The sequence below is a fragment of the Hippocampus guttulatus genome, chromosome 3, assembly GCF_054856545.1.
Source record: "Hippocampus guttulatus isolate MCC_2025c chromosome 3, RoL_Hgut_1.0, whole genome shotgun sequence".
NCBI lineage: Eukaryota > Metazoa > Chordata > Actinopteri > Syngnathiformes > Syngnathidae > Hippocampus > Hippocampus guttulatus.
Window position 1 is genome coordinate 2,361,952 of NC_141263.1, and position 22,020 is coordinate 2,383,971.

The 22,020-nt window shown below is 41.3% G+C and overlaps 1 protein-coding gene across 5 annotated transcripts; it reads left to right on the plus strand.

Moving 5' to 3' along the window:
* Positions 1-2,182: 2,182 nt before the first annotated feature.
* plekho2 (pleckstrin homology domain containing O2) lies at positions 2,183-22,020 on the plus strand. Of its 5 annotated transcripts, XM_086106512.1 has the most exons (10): positions 2,185-2,333; positions 4,569-5,656; positions 5,724-6,214; positions 6,328-6,445; positions 10,114-10,263; positions 10,939-11,061; positions 13,674-13,778; positions 14,598-14,696; positions 18,965-19,147; positions 19,283-22,020. In XM_086106512.1, the coding sequence occupies exons 6-10, from the start codon at positions 11,011-11,013 to the stop codon at positions 20,396-20,398; spliced, it is 1,554 nt and encodes a 517-aa protein (XP_085962638.1). In that variant the 5' UTR covers positions 2,185-2,333; positions 4,569-5,656; positions 5,724-6,214; positions 6,328-6,445; positions 10,114-10,263; positions 10,939-11,010; the 3' UTR covers positions 20,399-22,020. The 5 variants fall into 5 exon arrangements, with proteins under 5 accessions (XP_085962636.1, XP_085962638.1, XP_085962637.1 ...); XM_086106511.1 differs by having other exon boundaries at positions 4,569-6,214; XM_086106513.1 differs by having other exon boundaries at positions 4,569-6,214; positions 6,331-6,445.

The following is a 22,020-nucleotide window of genomic DNA, read 5'->3' on the forward strand; positions in this document are numbered from 1 at the left end:
GCGTTGACACAGTCCGGGCTGCTAATTGACACATCGGCTGCGTTGACACAGTCCAGGCTGCTAATTGACACGTGAACTGCACCTGTGCAGTTTAGACTGCATCGGCTGCTTGGCACAGTCCAAGCTGCGCCACTTAGTCCAGGGGGCGTCGACTCAGTGCAGGGGGCGTTGACGCAGCAAAAGCCCGCACAGTGTATCCTAAGGAAGTGCGTCTGGCGACACGATGCCGATTGCCGAAACAAGCCAGACCTCACCCTCGCTCGAATAAAAATATATGTTTGGGCAATACGGAAAACACACTGATTATCAGAAAAAATGTGTCCGTCTGACTTCGAGCGTCATGTCGGCTGTCATATAATAGGCTATTATTATATGAGAAGTGCTTTAAGAACGTTTGTACTGTACGTCATACTCCAGTTGATTGAGAGGTCCCGCCTATAAGGGGGAGTTCCAGAAAGTGACTGCGAGTGAGCACACCGCATGTTTGATGACTCTGCCACGTTGCTATTAAGTCACATAAAACGTAAACCTTGTCTGCTGACCATCATTACATCGGCTAGGCTGGTTTAGCTGTTGTCGTAGTTCAAAGCTTAATATGTGGCGTGGGTTGTGTCGGCGCCGCGAGTACGTGCTCGCGCTCACGCGCTCACAGCAGAGAGCAGCAGACTATCGACTGCTGAGACGCGCTTCACTCGAGTGACGTTGCTACAGTACGTGCATATTATGGAGCAGCTTCCGGACAAATACAAATTGTCCCGTGTAGAGCCATTTTGATCTCCTTTTGGAGAATAAGGTATTTATTAAAATCTCCTTGTCTCTCCAAGTGCCTCTCGGATTTTTGACATGTCTTATTCCATTGTGTGTGTGTGTTCTCCACAACAGGGGAAATAGCATGCATTAAACGCAACAGACTGAAATTTAAAACTCTGGAGCATCTTATTTTTCTAAATCAAAATTTGTGAAGACAAAGCCCACAAGCATCCTCATTCACATGATTTTCACATTATTGGAACACATTGAATGATACAATATGAATGCATGGATGTGAATGATATTGTCAAGGGTCAATGTCATCTTTATTGTCAAATATGCTTTATGTATGACATGCAGCATAGATGAAATGTCTTCCTCTCAATCCTCAGTGCATACATGCATGCAAACATGCTGTGCATTAAACACACACAGCTAAGAAAGGATAGCAGCTACCCTGTATAAAAAAGACATGTAATCTGAACAGTATGGACAATATAAACAGCATAAACAACAACATAAACAATGGCGCTAGTGGCTATTGTGGGTAGAGTGAGGTAGTGCATTGTATACACGTCATCATCAAATCAGTTTGTTCAGTCTGTCAAGTGGGTTGGCTCTCAGGGATTTTGAAGGTCCAGCAGGTGGCAGTGGTCAGCGACACAGTATCAGTACAGTATCAACACAGTGTGTCATTGTGTCGACACGCCTCATGAGGCCTCATGGACCCATCACTAGTACCGAGAATACAAAAGCGAAACACGACGAGGTCTAAAGCCAACTAGTCTATGAGCAGAGAAACAGCAATGCAATAAACAATACTCCGACAACCGGTGCACAGCAGAGGAGTCCTTAAATACAGAGTCTACTAATCATTGATTGGCAGCAGGTGTGCACAAAAGTCTGCTCATGCCACCTGCTGGCTTAGACCGAAAACAGAACCGTGACAGCTATGTGGTGTTTGCATTTCCGAGCCTGCCAGCGTGGGCTCTCTCCAGGTGCTGCGGCTTCCTCCTGCATTCTAAAAATATGCATAACAACTGAAAAGAAGACAAAATTGCCCATAGGCATGAATGTTTACATGTCTATATAGACACACATACAGATAACACAGGCTGCAGGTTGCCAGAATCTTGGACCCACTGTGACCCTAGCCTTTTCAAGTGATATAGAAAATGAATAGATGGATGGCACTTCACCCCCCCAAAAAGATCTAAAAATGCTCATACACAATCGGGGCCACCATAATTAAAACATGCTATCCTCTTGTGTGTCAGGCATTTCAGAACTCAGATGCCTTTCAGACAGGCTCCTACTCGACACATATTATTGAATACTGTCAGTGCTCTAAACCGGAAATGAAACTTTTCTTTTTTTGGGGGTTGGCAGCAAAAGAGGAAAGGGTTCTCTTCATGGTTTTATGAACAAGCGAAGTTCTGTATTTTTTTTTTCGTTGACGGGAAGTGATGGCAATGTGACCATCGGGGAGGACCCACATTGTCACAAATACAATAAAACAACATTGAGTGATTTCAGGCCATTTGCAGTTCCCATAAACGGATTGTGCCCTGATCATGGAACATGTAAGTTGTTGCTCGATTGTTCTGTTTTTCAGTTGACTTCGTTCAGTGCAGACTGCATTGATATTTTGGAAGCGAAAGAGAGATTCCATTAATTTACCAAAGTTTGGTGACTTTACAATGCCACAGAGAACGTTCATAACTGAAATTTCAGCATGATGCAAGTTGAGAAATATGTGAGGGCTTTTTTTTTTTTCGTCACACCTTCTCAGTACATGTCAGTCCCTTACATCCTGTTGGTTTTACTGCACTTTGAGTGACTAGCATCAGTTCAGTTTTGGTTTGAAAATTAAACTGCATGATTGTCTCATTTGGACATGGTCAGGGAAAGAAAAGAGATATTGTTCCCATGCTACTGTTACTTTTCATGAAGGAAACTGTTTTAATAAAGTAATGGTAAATACACAGCATAACCTAATGCACGCTTTAAAAAGCATTGATCTGCCAAAATAAAGTGAAGAAAACGGATAAAGTGCACATCAATTGACTTTGCTATGAATGTTAAGGTTTCAGTGATATTTGCCATTTTGTTTTGGACACAAATCAGAAACTCACCTCGAAACAAGCTGTTCCAGGAAAGTGTGTTGTAAGGTCATTTATATCTGCTTGTATTCGTTGAGCAAGTAGCTGTCAACGTGCATCTTATGTGGGTGTATTTTGAGGAAGCCTATTTAGCAGAAAAAGGAAGTCAAGCACTGTACGAAAATATCCAGCGTGTAAAGAAAATGAGCACAGCACAACCTTCAGCAAATTGTCCTTTAAAAAAAAAAAAGACACCTTGAATTATTAAACAGCTATACCTGCAATCCACATTCCTAACCATCAGGACTCATCAAAGTGGTCAAGATTTATAGATCATGTACTACTCTAGAATGTAGATCAGTGATTCTCAAACCTTTTCCAACAAATATCACATTGCTCTCCAATGGTCAACATTAAAATACAGTTGTATAGTAGGCCGAAGAATTTATCGAAAATCAGGCCAAGGTTTTATTCCCAAAACTGTATTTAATATTTGTGTCCGCCACTGTAACATGATGTTTTACACACAGTTCAAACTATGCCTGCATAGCTGCCAAATGTGATGGATTGTCTGTATTTTGTTATGGAAATCACTGAACGCAAACTTGTAACGGCCGTAACACTGACAGTTGTGGATATTTTTCAAAATTTGGGTCACTTAATTGCTCAAATAGGCTGAAAATGAGCAAAGCGAGTTCACAGAAGTAGTAGCAGTGCTCTCTCTCTCTCTCTCTCTCTCTCTCTCTCTCTCTCTCTACATATATTCAGGACAAGTCTGAAATGCATTAAAACCTTCACAGGTGAACTTAATGTGACCTTCTCTAAGCTTTTGAATGCATGTGTCCCACTGTTAAATATATTTCAGTACTTTTTGCACAAGTTGCTGTTCTCTACTGAGGAGCTGAATGGCAAAATTCACAACAGGCGTTCTTGAATCGACAAATAAATGTCCTGGTTCAGTTAGAGCTCATGCTAAAACAGTGGTCCTCATCATGCCGTTCACATTTTGACATCATGAGACCAAGATGACACCTAACAATGGATCAACAGTACCTTGCCTTTATAATGCTTCAAACAGGACGTTCTCAGACAGGAAGTGGCCACTGAGCTTAGAGTGCCACAGAGTGTCTGCTGTGGGTTCCATCAGAGACACAGAGAGAGTGGAAGAGTCACAGAAAGATGTGGAAGTGGACGTCCTTTGGGCACATCCCATGCTGATGACCACTACATTGTGAATATCATGCCCTGAGAAAGCGGATGATGAATGCCACTCAACTCCAGCCACGTTTAAGGGAGATGACAGGTACCCAAGTGTCACGTCAGAACATTTGAAACCGTTTACATCAGCGTGGTCTGGTGCTAGACGAACTGCAAGGGTACCTGACCACACCACCAGGCAAAGGGGTCATCATCTTGCATGGGCCAGGGAGCATTTACGCTGGACAAGGGACTAGTGGGCCTCAGTGCTGTTCTCTGATGAAAGGCGATTCGCGTTATGCAGAAATGATGGCCACCAACAATTTTGGAGGCATCAAGGAGAGCGCTGTACATCGGCCACTGTTGTCACCAGACGAGTTTTTGGTGGTGGTGGTGTTGCAGTGTGAGCACGTGTGTCCAGTCGGAACAGAACTGCACTACACTTTGTGAATGGTACAGTGACAAGCCCATACTATCTGAATAACATTTTGAATTCAGTCATCTCTCCATCTTATCGAGGTTGCATCATCAGGGAACGGCTGTTGGAGAATGGTGTACCAAAAAATGGAATGGCCTGCACTTTCTCCAGACCTGAATCCTATTAAAAACCTGTAGGTTCAGGTGAGTTGCCGTGTAGAAACTCAAAACTCTGCACCCCAGAACTTCAATGGTTTGAGGGCTGCCCTTCAAGAATGCCTCAGCAGACAATAAGTGTGAACAGCATGAGATGTCGTTGTCAAGCTGTAATTGGTGCTCAAGGACACATGACAAGTTATTGAGATGTTGACCTTTTTTGTTGTGTTGTACCATTGCTCTAAACTTTTGTCTCAATTAATTCTTTGAGATGAGGAAATCACCAGTGCATCCTTGTACATACTTAGATGTCGTACTTTCATGATATGATATCACTGTAGCGTGAACTTTTTACAGTTTCCATAAATTTCACCTGGTAGCCAAATATCCTGAATTTAGCCACAAGGGGGCACAAGCCAGTGTCTTATTGTGCCGGTCCCAAGCCCGGATAAATACAGAGAGTTGTGTCAGGAAGGCCATCCGACGTAAAATTTTCTGCCAAAACAAACATGCAAAAGATGAAGAGAGCAAAAGCAGAGGACAAAATGGTGGAAGCTCAAAAAGGAAGAGTGTTGCATGACTTTTAGGAAGGACTTGAGACAAGCACTGGGTGGTCAGGAGGTGCTTCCAGATGACTGGACAACTACAGCTAATGTGATCAGGGAGATAGGTACTTGGTATATCATTTGGAAGTAAAGTAGATAAAGAGACTTGGTGGTGGAATGAAGAGATGCAGGAGTGTATACAGAGAAAGAGTTTCGCTCAGAAAAAGTGGGATATTGAGAGGACAGGGAGATGCAGCACACGGTGAAAGTAGAGGTGGTGAAGGCCAAACAAGGCCTACGATGACTTGTATGCTAGGCTGGACAGCAAGTTTGTTTGCCACGGCCTTCACCCTGGGCGGGTTCTTCCTTGGCGCGCACGACATCCCTGATCATGGCGGCCCAAGCGCGGCGATCCTGTGCCAGGTCAACCGACAGCTTCAGCCAGTCCTGGTTCCACCGTCTCAGACCCACCACCTGGGGGCCGGAAAGGTACGCGAGGTCTTCTTTCATCGTGGTGGCCCAGGTCTTGACTTGTCCACCACGCCGCTTGCGCCAGGCTGGCAAAGGAGCAGGAAGGAGAACATCCCTGATCAACTCGCCATCCTGGTGGCGTGCTGCATGCCCGAACCAACGGAGTCGGCGTTGCAGGAGAAACGCTGGTAAGGGACGAAGGTGCAGGCAGCGACGAAGGTCAGCAGTGGGGGCCCGGTCCGATCGGCGGCGGCGGAGAATACGGCGGAGGCAATCGTTATCGAAGACTTCTAGCTTGCGCTGGTCAGCCACTCTCATAGGCCAGGTCTCACAGCCATAAAGCAGGATGGTCCGCACGATCGCCTGGTAGACACGCCCCTTTGTCACTGCCGAGATCTCGCGCCGACCCCACAGATGGCGTTGTAGGCGCACGAAGGCGGATCTGGCAGCCCCGATGCGATCAACGACTTCTGCTTCTCCTTGCCCCGACGGAACCACAGAGCAGCCGAGATACGTGAAGGAATCAACGTTTTCCAGGGTCACTCCAGTGACAGCGACCGTTGGTCAGCTGGGTTGGTGAGTGAGGACATGATCTTGATCTTCGAGGCATTGATGCGCATTCCAACGTTCAGGGCCGTTCGATGGATTTTCATCAGCGCGTTTTTAACTTCCTCGAACGTGTTTCTCAGTAGAGCGATATCATCTGCGTACGCCAGGTCCGACACTGCGACATCTCGGCCGACCCTCACACCCTCAAAGCCATGGAGAGCAGTGTTGAGAATGTGATCGATGGCATAGTTGAACAAGGTTGGTGAGAGCGTGCAGCCTTTACTACTTCCTGGTCCACAACAGTCACCTCAACAGAGAGGTGTTGCAAGTGGACCGCGGTCCACCTGTTTCAGACCTAGGATATAGTGGGTTCATTTGACCTACCGTGCATGTTTTTGGAATGTGGGAGAAAACCTATGCAGGCATGGGGAGAACATGCAAACTCCACAAAAGGAGGGCCAGGATGCGGAATCAAACACATGACTTCTGTATCGAACAGCAGACGTGCCAACCAGTCAACTACCTGCCGGCCTGTTTCAGGATTAATCTAACATTATTTTGCAGGTTAAGTCTGAAAGCTAGAGACGTCAGCAACAACAGTGCTGTGCTTTCCTATTTTGGAAAAGAAGCCTTTTTTCATCTTTCCTTGGCCTGATGACATCCATCCAATTCAGGAATCCTCTCTGTGGATTCAGAGTAAAAAATAAAAATAAAGCCACTCTGAGTGACTGACGCAAGGTTAAAGTGGACAAGAGAGCAACAGTGTGTGTTTGTGTGTTTCTGCGTGTGTGTGTGTGACTGTGCGTGCTCACGTTTGCATTATGGGTTGGCATTCTCATGACAACGATGCTGACCAGTCATCATTGTGCATTGACACACCCTCTTCCTTCAAGCGCAGGGAGCGAGAACTTCTTTGCACCGCGATTTTCACAGAGACTGCCACCCCCACCCCAAATCAGAGCTCCGAGCAGATAAAATAAAAAAGCTGAAAAAGTCATATAAGGCTTCTCGCATGAAAATGACCTTGTGCATGACAGAACAGCAAAAGGCAATGGTGTGCTCACTCAAAATGTCCAAGCAGCTCTGTGATGGAATACAAAATGCACAGTGAATGAATCCACTGACACCACTGATAATGTGCAGTTGGTGGTGGTTGTGAGATATTATGATGAGGCAAAGGAGGATGTCATTGAAGATGTAAGATCTTAGAAATGCTGAATAAAAAAAATTAAAAAAAAAGAGAAACAAATGTGAACAAAGTTCGGTCAATTGCTACTGATGGAGCTCCAGCCATGTTGGGGAGACCGAACGGACTGGTTTCACGTCTGAGAGCAAACCATCCCGGCCTGACAAAATTAATGTTTTATACACCTTAATTGACTCTGTTTATCTGAGGATATGGGGGGTTGTTTTGATGAAGGGGACATATTGATCTTATTTTTAAGATCATAGATGAATATTTGAATTGAGGCGACATTTGATTCATTTCATTTACCAGTGCTGTGTATTTAAAAAGAGGGGTCTCTTTAATGACTCTGGCATGGATTTTTTTTGCACCCTCATGACTGAGGTCTTCCCATTTGTTGACCAAAGAACATTACGAGGGTTTTGTTTTGTTAATTTTGCTTAAAGGAAAAGGACACCACTTTGTATTACTTTTGACATGGATGTTTATTGAATATTTCCCAAGACGCTCAAGTTACCTTCAGTGAAAGTTGTTTATTTCTTTTATTATTTGGAGTAATATTAAGCAAGAAAGAATATCCGTGTGATACTGAAAATAAGAGTTTTTGTGGCTTCCAGTAACTCCTGCATACTACTGTACAGTACACCCTATGGATGGATGGATGGATGGAGTTTCTCAAAATTTATTTTCTGGACCTTTTACATTTCTAATTGAGAACTCCTGCTTTATATTGTCCCTTGGTGTAATTGTGAGAGTGAATGGATGTTCGTCTCTGTGTGCCCTGTGATTGGCTGGCAACCAGTTCAGGGTGTACCCCGCCTGCCGCACGAAGACAGCTGGAATAGGCTCAAGCACGCCTGCGACCCTCGTGACGATGAGTTGCTTGGATAATGGATGGATGATATTAAATTGAAAAAGATTCAGATTCTAATTGTTGTTTTTGTGAAGGATCACTGATTATGTTTTTCATTAATTTTGGAATTGCCCATTCTCACATAATCAGTTGTTTCTAATGTTATTTCTGTTTCTGTGAAACCACACCTTTCCTTTTCTTTGAACAAATATTCCTTTGCCTCCTTGACTGTCCACTTGAGGCAAAAAGAAATGTTGATTTCAAATTTTTAAATGAGTGAGGTTATTTAAAATATTATTTCTAAAGCATTGGGTGGGAAATTTGAGCATCTGTGTAAAGTCTGTCAACTACTTAGTGTCCTGTTACTTTGAATGTTGCTGCCGTAAAGAATTGTGGGTAGTAAGTATCCTTTCCCTTTGGACAGGAGCAACCTTTGCTAAAAAGGGGCTGAAAGGTTCCATCCAGGCACCTTTCTAAAATATTTGTCGAATTTAAACGGTCCTATCGTGCAAGTGCTTGGGAATGTTGATATCCAGGATGATGGCTAGGTGGTCGGACATGGTGAGGTTGGAGCTGGAGAGGTGGTTGATGGTGATGCCAGTTGAGTAGACCCGATCCAGGATCCACGATTGTGGGTGGGGAAGTTGATGTGTTGAGCCAGGTTGAAGCATTAAAGTATGTCCAAGAATTGGAGTCGATATGGACGTCGCCTCATAGAAGAATGGAAGATGAAATGGAACAGAGTTGGATGAGAAATTCAGATAAGTCGGAGAGAAAAGCTGGGTGTTGGTAGTGCTAACACACACAGCATCCATATCAAACTTGCGCGGGCAGCACTAACATTAAACTTTCATATCAAGGAGGGAACCTCAAACTAGCGTCCTGTGGGCCACATTTGGCCTGCGGGCTGCAAGTTTGAGACCACTGTTCTAGACGCTCATGGCATTTTGCCTCGTAGCTTCTTGCATTTTTTGTTGTAAGTATCTTTTCATTATTATTTGTATTCTCATAAATTGGATTTCCTTGTCCTTTGAGTTGACAAGCAATTTATGTTTTTCTCATTCCTTGCCTTTTGCAAGTGTTTTTGGTTTGTTTGCACTTTTTCCTGATCCATTGTTACCAGTGTCCTTCGTTGTACTTTGTTGGTCTTGCGTTCTTTTGTGTATAAATACTTTATGTCAAATCTTTTGTTTGTGCCGACATTTGTGGAATCCAACTCTGTCTGGAGTATTGAACCTCAACATTCTCTCCGGCGGGCTATTCCACAAACAGGGGCCATAAAACAGTTTGTCGCTTTGCAGTGTCAATTCAAGAATTGATTGGTTTTATGAGCAAAACTTCTTTGCCAAGAGAAAAATATATTTTGAGCCTTGAAAACACTAAGTTATTCTGGTTTGATGTATTTTGGAGAATTTATAATGGAAACCAAGTGTCCTTGGACGGCTGCATGTGTGCCTGCAAATGACTGACACACCACTCGATCATGCCTTCTGTCTCCTCTACAGTCTCTGATAGGTTGGTTTTATTGTGGTGGGACAAGTTTTAAGACATTTAAATAAAACTAAAGGCTAAGATGGAGCCAGAGGAGGATGATTCTTAAAAATGTCATTTTGATAATATTCTACTCTAAGGTCATACCTGATCAGACATATTATGTAAAAAAAAGTGAACAAAAATTGGATTGTATAGGTATGCAAGTTAAATGTGCCTTTGGGTATTTTATTTATTTATTTTTTTACATTTGCAACTTAACAGGGCTTTGTGCATTTGGTATCGACAGAAGAAAAAAACCCAATCCACTTGTGGCAGCATTTACTGTTCTATTCATGCATTTTGAATTAAACACTTGTACATACATGAAACATTGAACATTTTTTTTCATTTAAGGCCACACATGAGGACCAAGTTGAGAGTAACCACCCCAAATTCCTTGGTAAGGCCGGTTGGATTAAAAAGGCCCCTTGCAGGCTCCTGGCAAGCTATAAAGACAGATACATCCATGTGGGCAAGACTGCTATTGCGGTATATGAAAATGAGGTACAGTATGTTGTCATTTCTAGTAATGTGCTTCATTTAACAGGACTACCGAGCACCAATTCACAAAATCAAACGGTACCAAACGCATTTTTTCGTTATGACTGTGCGAGAGTCGGACTGTTGACAAATTTCCACGACCCACTTGAACCCAACAAAGCGTGCACACCACAGGATAATGACGTCACACACTCAACACAGGCTTTCACACGCGGGTGCTGGAGCCTATCCCAGCTGTCTTTGGGCAGTAGGCGGGGGACACCCTGAACCGGTTGCCATCCAATCGCAGGGCACACAAAAACGAACACCCATCCACACTCACACTCTCTCACCGAGGGACAATTTAGACTGTTCAATCAGCCTGCCATGCATGTTTTTAGAACATGGGAGGAAACTGGAAGACCCGGAGAATACCCACGCAGGCACGGGGAGAACATGCAAATTCCACACAGGAAGGCCAAAATACATCAGGCCAGGGATCAAACCCACGACCTCTGCACTTTGAGGTCGATGCGCTAACCACTAAAATTGTCTACCTTTATTTTCACAGGTCTCTCATTTGATGTCTAAGATATTTAAAGTGAATATGGACCTATGAATACAGTCTAAAATAGGTTCCTCCACACCCTCTGAATTGTATTGTTGGTATTGATGAATAAAACATACTCTGTGTTACAGGACCTCAAGAACTGCATTGGAAGTCTTGACCTACAAAACTATGATAAATGTCATGAATTAAAAAGTCCATTCATGAGGAAACACAGACTGATCCTTATTCGATCGCCTGAGTCTGGAAATAAGGTAAACTGTCAGAAGATTTTTGTGAAATGTCAATCCTAATACAATATGATATGAATGCGTTGAATGCTGATTGAGTGACAGGGCACAGAAAATCAAAACCAGCCTCACTCAGACCCGGCCCCAGACTTCACCCTTAAGGGGAGAGCATGAAATGCAAGGGGGTGGGTTTTTCCTCCATATTTTTGATGCTACTGTACTCTCTTCGCACAGCACTGCTGCTCCCGGTCATTAGTCTTGAATGGCGCCCTTTCGATAATTGCTGGTATCATCATATACCTTAACCATAACCTCCTTATATGATAAGCATTTCCCAGTAATTAAGATCTCCAGAAAGTACAAAGACCAAAGTAAGCCATGCTAACAAAAGGCATAGAAAATGCACGTAAAAAGAAAAACAATTTATACAAATCGTTTCTAAAATTCAGAACCAAAGAAGCTGAGACAAAATATAAGACTTATAAAAACAAATTAGTAAATATTATAAGAACCAGTAAGAGAGACCATTTTCATGCATTATTAGAGCAAAATAAAAGCAACACTCAAGAAATATGGAAAATATTAAATCATTTAATTAGAAATAGCTCTAAAACAAGCAGAATATCTGGAGTACTTTATGAAAGATAAAAATACCATTATTGAGGAAACTGCAGAAATAGCAAAGGAATTTAATGAGTATTTTGTTAATATCAGCAGTAACTTAGCAAAACAAATTCCTGATCCAATAAATTCTTTTGAAATAGATAAATACATAGAAAAAAACTTTTCCACAATGTTTCTTACTGCTGTGAATCATAATGAAATATTAAATATTGTAAAAACATATAAAAGTAAAAAGTCAACGGACTGTTTTAATATTGATAAGACAATAGTAAAACAGATTATAGAATTGGTAGTGTGACCTTTTACACACATATGCAACCTGTCATTCAAAGCCGGTGTTTTTCCATCAAAAATGAAAACAGCTAAAGTCATTCCATTTTTTAAAAGTGGAGAAAGACAATTCTTTACAAATTATAGACCAATATCACTGCTACCACAATTCTCAAAAATATTAGAAAAACAATTTTCTCGCAGACTTGATAACTTCATATATAAACACATGCTATTAAGTGAAAATCAATATGGCTTCAGAGAAAAACGGACCACCTCAATGGCAGTAATGGAGTTTGTGGTAGCAATAGCCACTAATATAGATAACAAAGAATTCACAGTTGGGATTTTTCTAGATCTAAAAAAAGCTTTTAATACAATAGATCATATTGTGAACAATGAAGATTACCCATGGAGTTCCTCAGGGATCAATGCTTGGACCAAAACTATTCATCTAATATAAAAATGATATCTGTAGTGTCTCAAAACAATTCAAATGTGTCCTATTGGCCGATGATACAACCTTTTACTGCTCTGGAGAAAAAAATGAAACAACTCCTGAAAACTGTGGAAAATGAATTAAACAAAATAAAAAACTGGTTCGACAGAAATAATAATAATCTTTAAATTTGACAAAATCTAAATTAGTGTTTTTTGGCACGAGACCAATCAAACACCAAGTTGAAATAAAGATAAATTCAATTGAAATAGAACGAGTTTATAAAATAATTTTCTTGGACTAGTAATAGATACCAAACTATCCTGGAAGCCACACATAGATAACGTTAAAAGAAAAATATCCAAAACTATCGGGATCCTCCACAAAACTAAGGATGTGTTGAATAAGAGTTCTTCGTACACATTATATTACTCATTATTACCGGTACTCCCATATATGACCTACTGTGTGGAAATATGGGGGAACGCCTGTAAAACAAACACACTCCCTGCCTTAAAACTACAAAAAAAAGCAATCAGAATAATCAATAGGTCTAAATATATAGAACCCACAAATCCACTATTTATCAAATTAAACACAATGAAATTCTATGACCTGGTTGACTTCAAAGTCGCCCAATTAATGTATAAAGCACATAATCTCCTTTGCCAAAATATCCAGAAGCTTTTTGAAATTAGAGATAGTTGTTATAATCTAAGGAGTACTAATCAATACAAAAAATCCAAAACAAGAACAAACATCAAGCAAAGGTGTGTATCAGTAATAGGAGTCAATCTGTGGAATAAGTTTGAAACGGACCTGAAAATGAGTAAATCGCTGGATGAGTTCAAAAACAAATTCAAAAGATTAGTACAAAAAAAAGATCACAGAGTTAAACAGAGTTAAAAAGATCACTGCAATTTTGTGACATTGAGCAATTTAAGCTTTTTTACACTTGTTTAAGTATTTTGACTGTCTCGTGTGCCTCTCTACCGCAGTGCCATCACTCTTATTTATTTACAAATACAGTGGGAACCCCAAGTGCTTGCTCACGATCAATTACAGTTCCGGACAAAATGTTTACCTTTATATTTGCCTTCGCACCTTTAGCAGAAAGCTGATGAAATAAACTAGACAATACAAATGATCTTTAGCACATTTCAAAAAGTTTAATTTTAAAGTGACCCTTTCATCCTTCAATTTTTTTTCTGTATGCAGCCCTCAAATGGAAAACTGTGTGCGTGTGTGAAAACACAAGTTTTTTGATAACTCATTCAACCGTACCTTTTTATATTTTAAACAGATCCACAATATTAAATTCCAAGTACAGACTGCAGAGGAAAAGGAGGCTTGGATTCAAGCCCTGAGTGACGGGATCAACCGAGCAAAGAACAAAGTGCTGGATGAGGTAAGGTAAAATCACAATAAAATGTGTTTTCCTGTAAGTCAGGGATCTCACACGCAATTTATGCAGGGGTTACTTGATATAGAGTCTTGGTGTGTCGGGCCGCATCAAGTATTCCACCATAAAAGTACAACTCATCTCATCTTCACAGTCTTTATTAACAACAGTCCAGAACATTCACTGCGCTTCAGAACATCATCACAATTTGTGATGCGCTCCTTTGTCTCATCTCCTTGGTACTTTGTATGTTCTTCAGCATGTCTAGTTGAGTCATGGCGTCTGATTTGTTTAGCATCGTAGCTTTTTCATCGTAGCATTCAGTGGGCTAAACAAAAAACATTGTGTCTCCGTTTTTTCTTGAAATTGGCTGTTCTCCTTGCGAACTTTTCTCTTCATGACAGGTTTTTTTCAAAAAGACATGACAGGAACTGGGCGTCAGGAAATCTTTTCTTTCCACTTGGCATCACTTCATAATTATATTTTTCCCAAAGTTTTTATAAGCCCGAGTTATGGTCACCCATTAGTGATTACAAACTAACAAACAAACAAAACAAAACAAAAAAACTCACACAAAAACCTCCAGGGCAGTGACACGGCAAAAACGTCAGGGGCCATACTAACATTAAACTTAAATGTCTAGTAGGGGTGCCACAAAATAACATCCTGTGGGCTGCAAATGGCTCCCGGGCCATGAGTTTGAGACCCCTGCTATAAATGAATATCCTTATTGAAAAATGATGTACCTTATCTATCTGCATCCATACACTGGGAAAGCGATATACTGACTGTATTTTTATTTTACGTATTTACTTTTTTTCACAGGTTAAGATGGATGAAAGCAGTCATTTACAACATTTAACTCGAGCAAGACCCAAAGGGAACCGTAACCGACGCCCACCAACCAGGATTCATATGAAAGAGGTTTATGTGATTGAGTGTGCAAACATGAGAAAACTCCTTAATCCATGTGAAATGTGCAGATTATTCCATTTAAAGTCAACTCAACTATATCTATACAGCACTGAAAAAGCCACTGGTGCATACAAAGTGCTTTACATGGAGTCATACAATAACAGACCGTGAAAATAAATAACACAACGTAATCATTCTCAATGATTATTACCCAATGAATGAATGAATGTATCAATGAATGCACAAAGCCAGCAGAAACTATAAAACACTCGTTTTCATACTGCTGATGCCCTGCCGGTAGCTGGTGACACCAGCAAGTCCAACACGAGCATGTCAACGTGAGCACCTCTACTGGTCTTCATAATGGCATGGATTGAAGAAAGTGCGTAGTTGTGATAAAAAGTCAAAGAGTATTCTGTCCATCTTCAATACAATACAATACAATACATGCTGATTTATACAGCGCTTTGACAACAGCGGCAGCTGTAACAAAGCGCTTAACAAAACAACAAAATAACAGCACAAGGAATACAAAGCCATCATTATCACTGTAAAAAAAAGGCCATCATTGGCTTGCCTTGGCCCATTGGTACCATGGCTTATATGTAATTGTGTTTCTTGTAATTGTGTTTCTGTTACACAAAAATGGTTCGAACTGAAAGTTTAAATTTTTGGAATGTGGGATCAACTAAAATTCAAAGAGAGGAGATAAATGTACCTGTGGAGCAGAAATAATTCCGCTACTTCCGCATCGCTTCTGAATCCTCTCAGCTCCCTGAGATCTCTTCGCTCTGCTTCTATTTGCTAACCTAATAGACAGTTGTGATCAAGGAATGGGAATTAATTTTCTCTCCAGAGATATTTCACGGGTCATCAAAATAAATTCCTTGACTGTTGTTAATCATGTCGGCCGCAGGCAACTCGGTGCCGAGGCCTGCTGATAAAGCAAGAATATCTTGAGCCCGCAAATGGAACACGATGGCAGATGTGGGAGATCACCTACACAAGAGGCATTGTATTATTGGATGCAGGCATGGTAAAACCTAAACTATCTTAAAAAATACGGTAGCATGCATGCATGCATGCTAGTTTTAAATAAGGCAGCAAAACCGAGTTCGCTTAGTATTTCACAATGTACTCGTTTTATTCTTTTTATTTTATTTTATTTTATTTTTAATGAATCTTCATCCTAAAATCCATCAAAGTCCTAATCTTCCGTATCCGAAATGAACTGCTGGGCAAGTTCACCATCAAACACAGCAGGTTCAATCGCGTCATTGCCAGAGTTAGTCTCATTGCAGTATGACTCCTCAGAAACGATGCCGTCTTTTGCGAAAAGTCGAACAATAGAGCAAGCAGTCACAATTCATTCACAAATCGTACTCTAAATTTCTCCAGCGCTCCCTCCCAATCTTAGTAAAGCTGTGTTCACCATTCATCCCACGCCCCTCACAACTTCACTTTGGTCATTTCTGTCCATTACCAACCAAGCACAAGAGTAAAAGCTGGCGTCATGCGCCCCATTGTGCGTATCGCTACCATGCTGGTCCTCTTCTTCTCTTACAGTGTGATTCACTGGGATATCATAATGTTGGTTGTTGGTGATGTGGTTGGGGTAGATGTGTTTCTTGGCAATCTTTTTGTTGTGCAGTGGGTTACGTTCCAAAAAGAACCCGTGATAAGTGAAATCCGTGAAGTAGAATTTATTTTTTTAAAAAAGCAAAAAAAAAAAGTGCTTCACATACAGCACATTTGACAATGAAGTTGTACTTGGTACTTGATACTCAGCTTTATTTTTTGCAGTTATTATGCAACACTGAACTATGTATACAATGCAGAGGCGATTGCTCTAAGAGTGCAAGGGAAGCTCAGCTTCCCCTAAAATGTCAAAAAGTAAGTGATCAAATATGTGTGTACGTACAACTGTGTGGACATGTCATTGGCTAAATATGCGCTCCAACACACTCAACTTATGTTCAAAATCAGCTTCTTATTACTGGTTACGACGCGACTCTCTTCTCATTCGTTACCGCAGATTCACTGTGCTTTAAACTGTGTGGACGCTGAGCGTCGAGAGCAGTGGTGTCAAACATACGGCCTGAGGGCCGGAACTGGCACGCAAGGAGGTTTGATCCGGCCCGCAGGATAATTTAAAAGTGAAAAAAATGCATAAAAGACACGGAATGAATATTTGTAATAAGGTGCAATTCATGGAATATCAGAGAAGAAGACAACAGCAGACTCAGTCTGTCACTGAGGCAGACAACAACACAGCAGACGCTATCAAGTACATGTGCATACTTTATTCTTTACACATATTATAGCACTCTCCTTCGTTTGTAAAGTGTAGGCAGGGATTACATTTAGATTTTATATGCACGTGTAAATGGTTGAACATTTTCTTTCTTTATAAATCTCGTTTAATCTTAAAAGTGCATTACTATATTTTTCAATACCAATTACTTGTTAAGGTTTTGTGCCTTTGTACAGTCAGTGGGATCAGTTGCAATGCATATATGTGAATGATAAAAGTAAATAGCACATTTGTCTCAGGAAATCTTAGGTGCTTCATGAAATGTTTTGTAAAAGATATGTTCATTAAATTTCAACATTTTCCTAGTGTTCTTGTGCTTCTTTAGACCAAAACAAAGGAAAGACATATTAATTTGGTTATTTATAGCAGAGTAAATAATTTTTAATGGTCCGGCCCACTTAACATCTCCCGAGGCCGTATGTGGCCCACAATGTGAAATGAGTTTGACACCCCTGGTCTAGAGAGTTCCTTGTAAGTTGTCCCAATGCATTGAAAACGAGACGAGTCATTGGATAACTGCTGGTTTTGTCCCACCCATTGGACGCTCAGCGTATCGGCTGGCCCGGACTCATCTTTTTTGCATGATGATTGGATGATCCGTCTGAGGCTTAATCTCTTTTTGATTGACAGCAAAATGAGCCAATCACCGATCCTTTTAATTTTTTTGAAATGGAACGGAGAGTAGAATTCACGTATAAATAAACTGACACATTTTATGATGTATGCCGAAATTGAGCTTCCCCTCCTTGACAGACCAGCAGCCGCCACTGATACAATGAAACCAAAGACCAAAACTTTGCAAAGGTAAATTTGGCAAGCTGTGCAGATACGAGGTGCGGAGACTGTTCACGTTGGTCAGTCCCTTCGCCAATCAGGATGCAGAACAGAATTCACTGTTTAAAAAAAAAGCATTGAAAAAAACTGCGCTAAAAAAATCCTTGAAACAGCGACGCCGCCGAAGGTGAACCACGTTATAGCGAGGGATTACTGTATTTCAAAATGCAAATTTGGCTGTCCCTCATCACTTGCCAGACCCCAATCGGATATGTAGGAATTTGGGGATTGGTTGAGAGAACAGTCAGGAATAGAAGCCAAGTGAGGCTGCCACAGCAGCAGAATGAAGGATTAAAATCTCCAAGAAAGCGTCTTCATTTAATGTAATGCAGAACATTACACTTTTGACTGCAGTAGGAACAGAAGTTGGCTATCTTTTCCTCGTAATTCGTCGGATGTTGCTGCGCCACGGTCATCCTTGTCTGGATGGTTAGCTGGCGCCGTTTCATCAAACGAAAGTGCCATTAAGTTGATCTTAATTCTCTCACGGCTGCTCGACCCCACAGTCCTCTGTGTAACTGAAAGCCTGCAGTTTAAACTGTGCTTTGTCCGCGTGTCTCTTTGTAGGCGCTATTTTCGGGATACTGCGGACGTGCCTTTAGCATCCTCTTTCACGCCCACCCTTCCCACGTTAACATCCGCCTTTCCTCCTGTCAATGTAAAACTGGTTCTTCCTCTGGACCTGACTCGGTTGGTCAATTAAAAATCCTCAAGAGGAATCCTTCCGTGTGTGGGGTCTTGTCCCGATTGCTGCAGAGTTCATCAGCAGTAAGTAGCCTTAGCCTAATTGGATGATCACCACCGAGCCGAGAGGGGTGAAGGAGAAAGAAGTGGCGGTAAAACAGGCCGACGTGGTTTAACTAAATGCAAGAGTATAAGTCGAGATGTTTCGCATTTCTACTGAGGCAGTCACTCTAATTTCCAATTGTGTAGCATTGTAGCTCACTTGAGAATGTGGCCCAGTGTTATAATGAAATTATCTTTTTTTTTTCTTTTTAGGATGCACAATTGCATTTCTGTGCATTCAATCACAGTCAACCGGTGTGAATGCTATAATGCACTCCATCATCAGAATTTAATTTACTTCAATGATTTATGTACATGATAAAGTATTTCTTTCCCCTTTTAGGTAGCAGAGTTGTCATCTGAAGGCATGCTGTGCTTGGATATTGATCTTTTGGATGCTGCGGTAGCGAATGCGACTTATGATGCCACTGACATGGCTCTAGAAAGTAACAGTTCAACTGTGCTTCAGTGCAAATCTGCTGAGGATGCAAAGAATTCACATGCAAAGACCCAGACTGAGTTAAAGGTTCGTCCAGAAAAATGACAACATACAGCTGACATGTCACGAAATTGCCAATTTTGCGTGTTACAAAAATGCTGAATAAAATGTCAAATGATATCGACTTATATCATGTAAAAATACTTTCCGTATGACTTCAAGGTCCCGAAGCTACCCACGGAAAGACAAGAAAAGGCTGCTTGGAAAAATATAAGTCCACCACCCTCTCCCAATCCCCCAAACAGCTCTTCATTTGAGCGAGCAGGAAATTCTCAGTTAAAACACCACAGCCATCCACCAACCCCACCGACCAAAGACAAGAAACCTTCCTTTGTTCCTTCTGAACCAAACCGAGAGACCAAATGCAACGAGGACAAGCAACAGGATCATGAAAATGATAAAACAAGAATACCTCTGAAAAAATATGAAACTCTTTCCCGTGTTGGTGATGATCCAACTTCATGCACCGAAGGATTCGTTTCAGAAGATGACAAAGCAAAAATTGATCCACAAACACCTGGTTCAGATATAATGATACTTGCAGAAAGAAATCCCCTTTTTCCTCCACTAACCCCCAAGAAACAACATTCTCTATCTAAATTTAACACCCAACCTGTAGAAGATCAAGAGGGAGAAGACCATGCTTCAAGGCTTGAAAGATCAGTTCCTTTCGGTTCTCTCTCTGATGTTTTGCTGAATGACCCCACTGTTGACAGACAAATGTGTTTGCCAGAAGAAAACACAACAAATCGCGATTGTGTTGATTGCTGTCAGAATTTAGATGCCAAGACTGAAGCGCCTGAACACGAAAACACATATACAATGTCGAAAACTGCAGTATGCAGGAGTGCTACCTGTACAGATAGGCTGAACATTAGTTCCGATGCTAATTTAATGAAGACAACAGTCACAACGCCAACTAAAGTTGAATCAAAGCTCTCAATGTGCCGACACTCTGAGACCTTGCCTCTGTCAACCAAAATTAGATCTGCCTCCTTTGGAGATTTGCTGTCTGACTCCTTACATATTTCTTTGCAGTGCCATTCGGAGGCTTTCATGGGAAATCAGGTTGACTTGCTCGCACTTGAAAATGAGTTGACTCTGGAAATGGACGAGACACACAAGCTAATGAGCAGTGTTAGGGGAGAAAATGAAGCATGCATGCCAGCAGATCTGCTGTCAAAGGCAATGGAGAAATTAAAGAGGGCAGATGATGTCCTCAAAGAGTTAGAGGAATTGAAGCGTACAAAGAGTCTGAGAAAACGAAATAGCTGCTGATTGTCAGCCTTACAGTTCACAGTTGTAAACCCACATTGCAATGTATCCAAATGGTGAATTCCACCACACAAACTATCGAATCTCATCAGGAGATACAGCATACTGTAATTGGATCACACGGTATGATCGAATGTAATTCAAGTAACACAACGCAGGCAGAAATGAATTCATCCCAAGAACAAGATCCAGAGAAGCAAGCCCAGCAGAACTGGACAGAATGTGCTGTCAAGTTAACAGGTCTGGGCATTATCTCAAAAAAGGAAGCCTACCCCACATGTTTTAAAATAAAAATATATATAGGAAATATTTTCTCCTCCATTGCATATTCCCCAAAATGGCACATTTCAGAAACTCCAGAGGTGTGAAATTTGAATTAATGGTGCAATGGAAATTTTGACATTTTATTTGGACTGTATGACTGATTTCGGTCATGTTCCATGCCCCTTATGCCTCAGTGTGAAGTGTGAGGAAGTAAAACTTAGAAAGGAAATGGCTCCCAAACGTCTGGCCGAAGTCCGTCAGACTTTGGTAAATGATGAACATCGAAACAATTAGATTGAAAATTCCATTTGGCGTTTCCTCTTATTTTATGTTTTTCCTGTGCCGTTGTTAGAGGAATCTATGAGCAAAATTGTATCATGTTTAAAGTTTCATTTAATTTGGGCACATCGAAGCGTTTGGGTGCGTATCCAGCACCCCCAAATGCCTGCACACAAAGGCGCCGGCCATCTGGCCGGGCGACTGTTGAAGTCCACAATTAGCACGTCAATACAGGTGGACAACCACAGGGGAGAAGGCGACACTCGGTCACAAAAGGGGAATGAATAATTCGGGAACAGCGGTTGAGCAACAAAAGACGAGTTGAGAACACTCGTCGCGCCCAGACGACATTGACCATCCGCAAAGTCTACAACATGCTAATTCGATGTAGACCAGACAGAAAAGGCGCCAATGTACTGGTGGTTCAAGTTGGAAAAACAGGTAACCAATCACTACCGAGGAGCCGGACCGGGGTGCGGCATGCAAACATCGGGGGCAGTGTTTTTCTTGTATTTTGCATATGTTACAATAAAATGTCGAACTCGCGGTGGCGGGACGGAGAGTGTGATCGCGGAGCAACTACCCGTCGTTCGCTCTCAGAGATCCGCTCCCGCCGGTATTGAAGACAATTTTCCTGTGTGCCGAGTCATTTCTTTAACTTTGTCCGAGAAAATCTCGGACAGCCGTTTAGTGTCTTGTTTAATTTTTTTCCCCCATAATCCTTGCTGTACCGTCTTTTGACCAAATTCGGCTGTTTCGACTCCAGATTATCTCCCATCTGAATAAATGCTCAAAATGAACTGATGATTTTTTTTAAAAAACGGTTACCGGTAATGTATAACTTTGAGTGAGTTTGCATTTGTACTGTATGACAAAATATTTTGAGGGCAGTCTCTCATGTTTCATTGTTCCTTTACTCATGTTGTTTTTATTAAAAGATATGAACATTGATTACATAGTATATATGCACTTTATTAACTATGTAAGGGAAATGATGGATTAATATTAGGATTGTCCTTCAACTCCCCAAAAAATAATGTTTCCAATTAGTTTTTGAAAGATCAATAAATATTTGTTGGAAA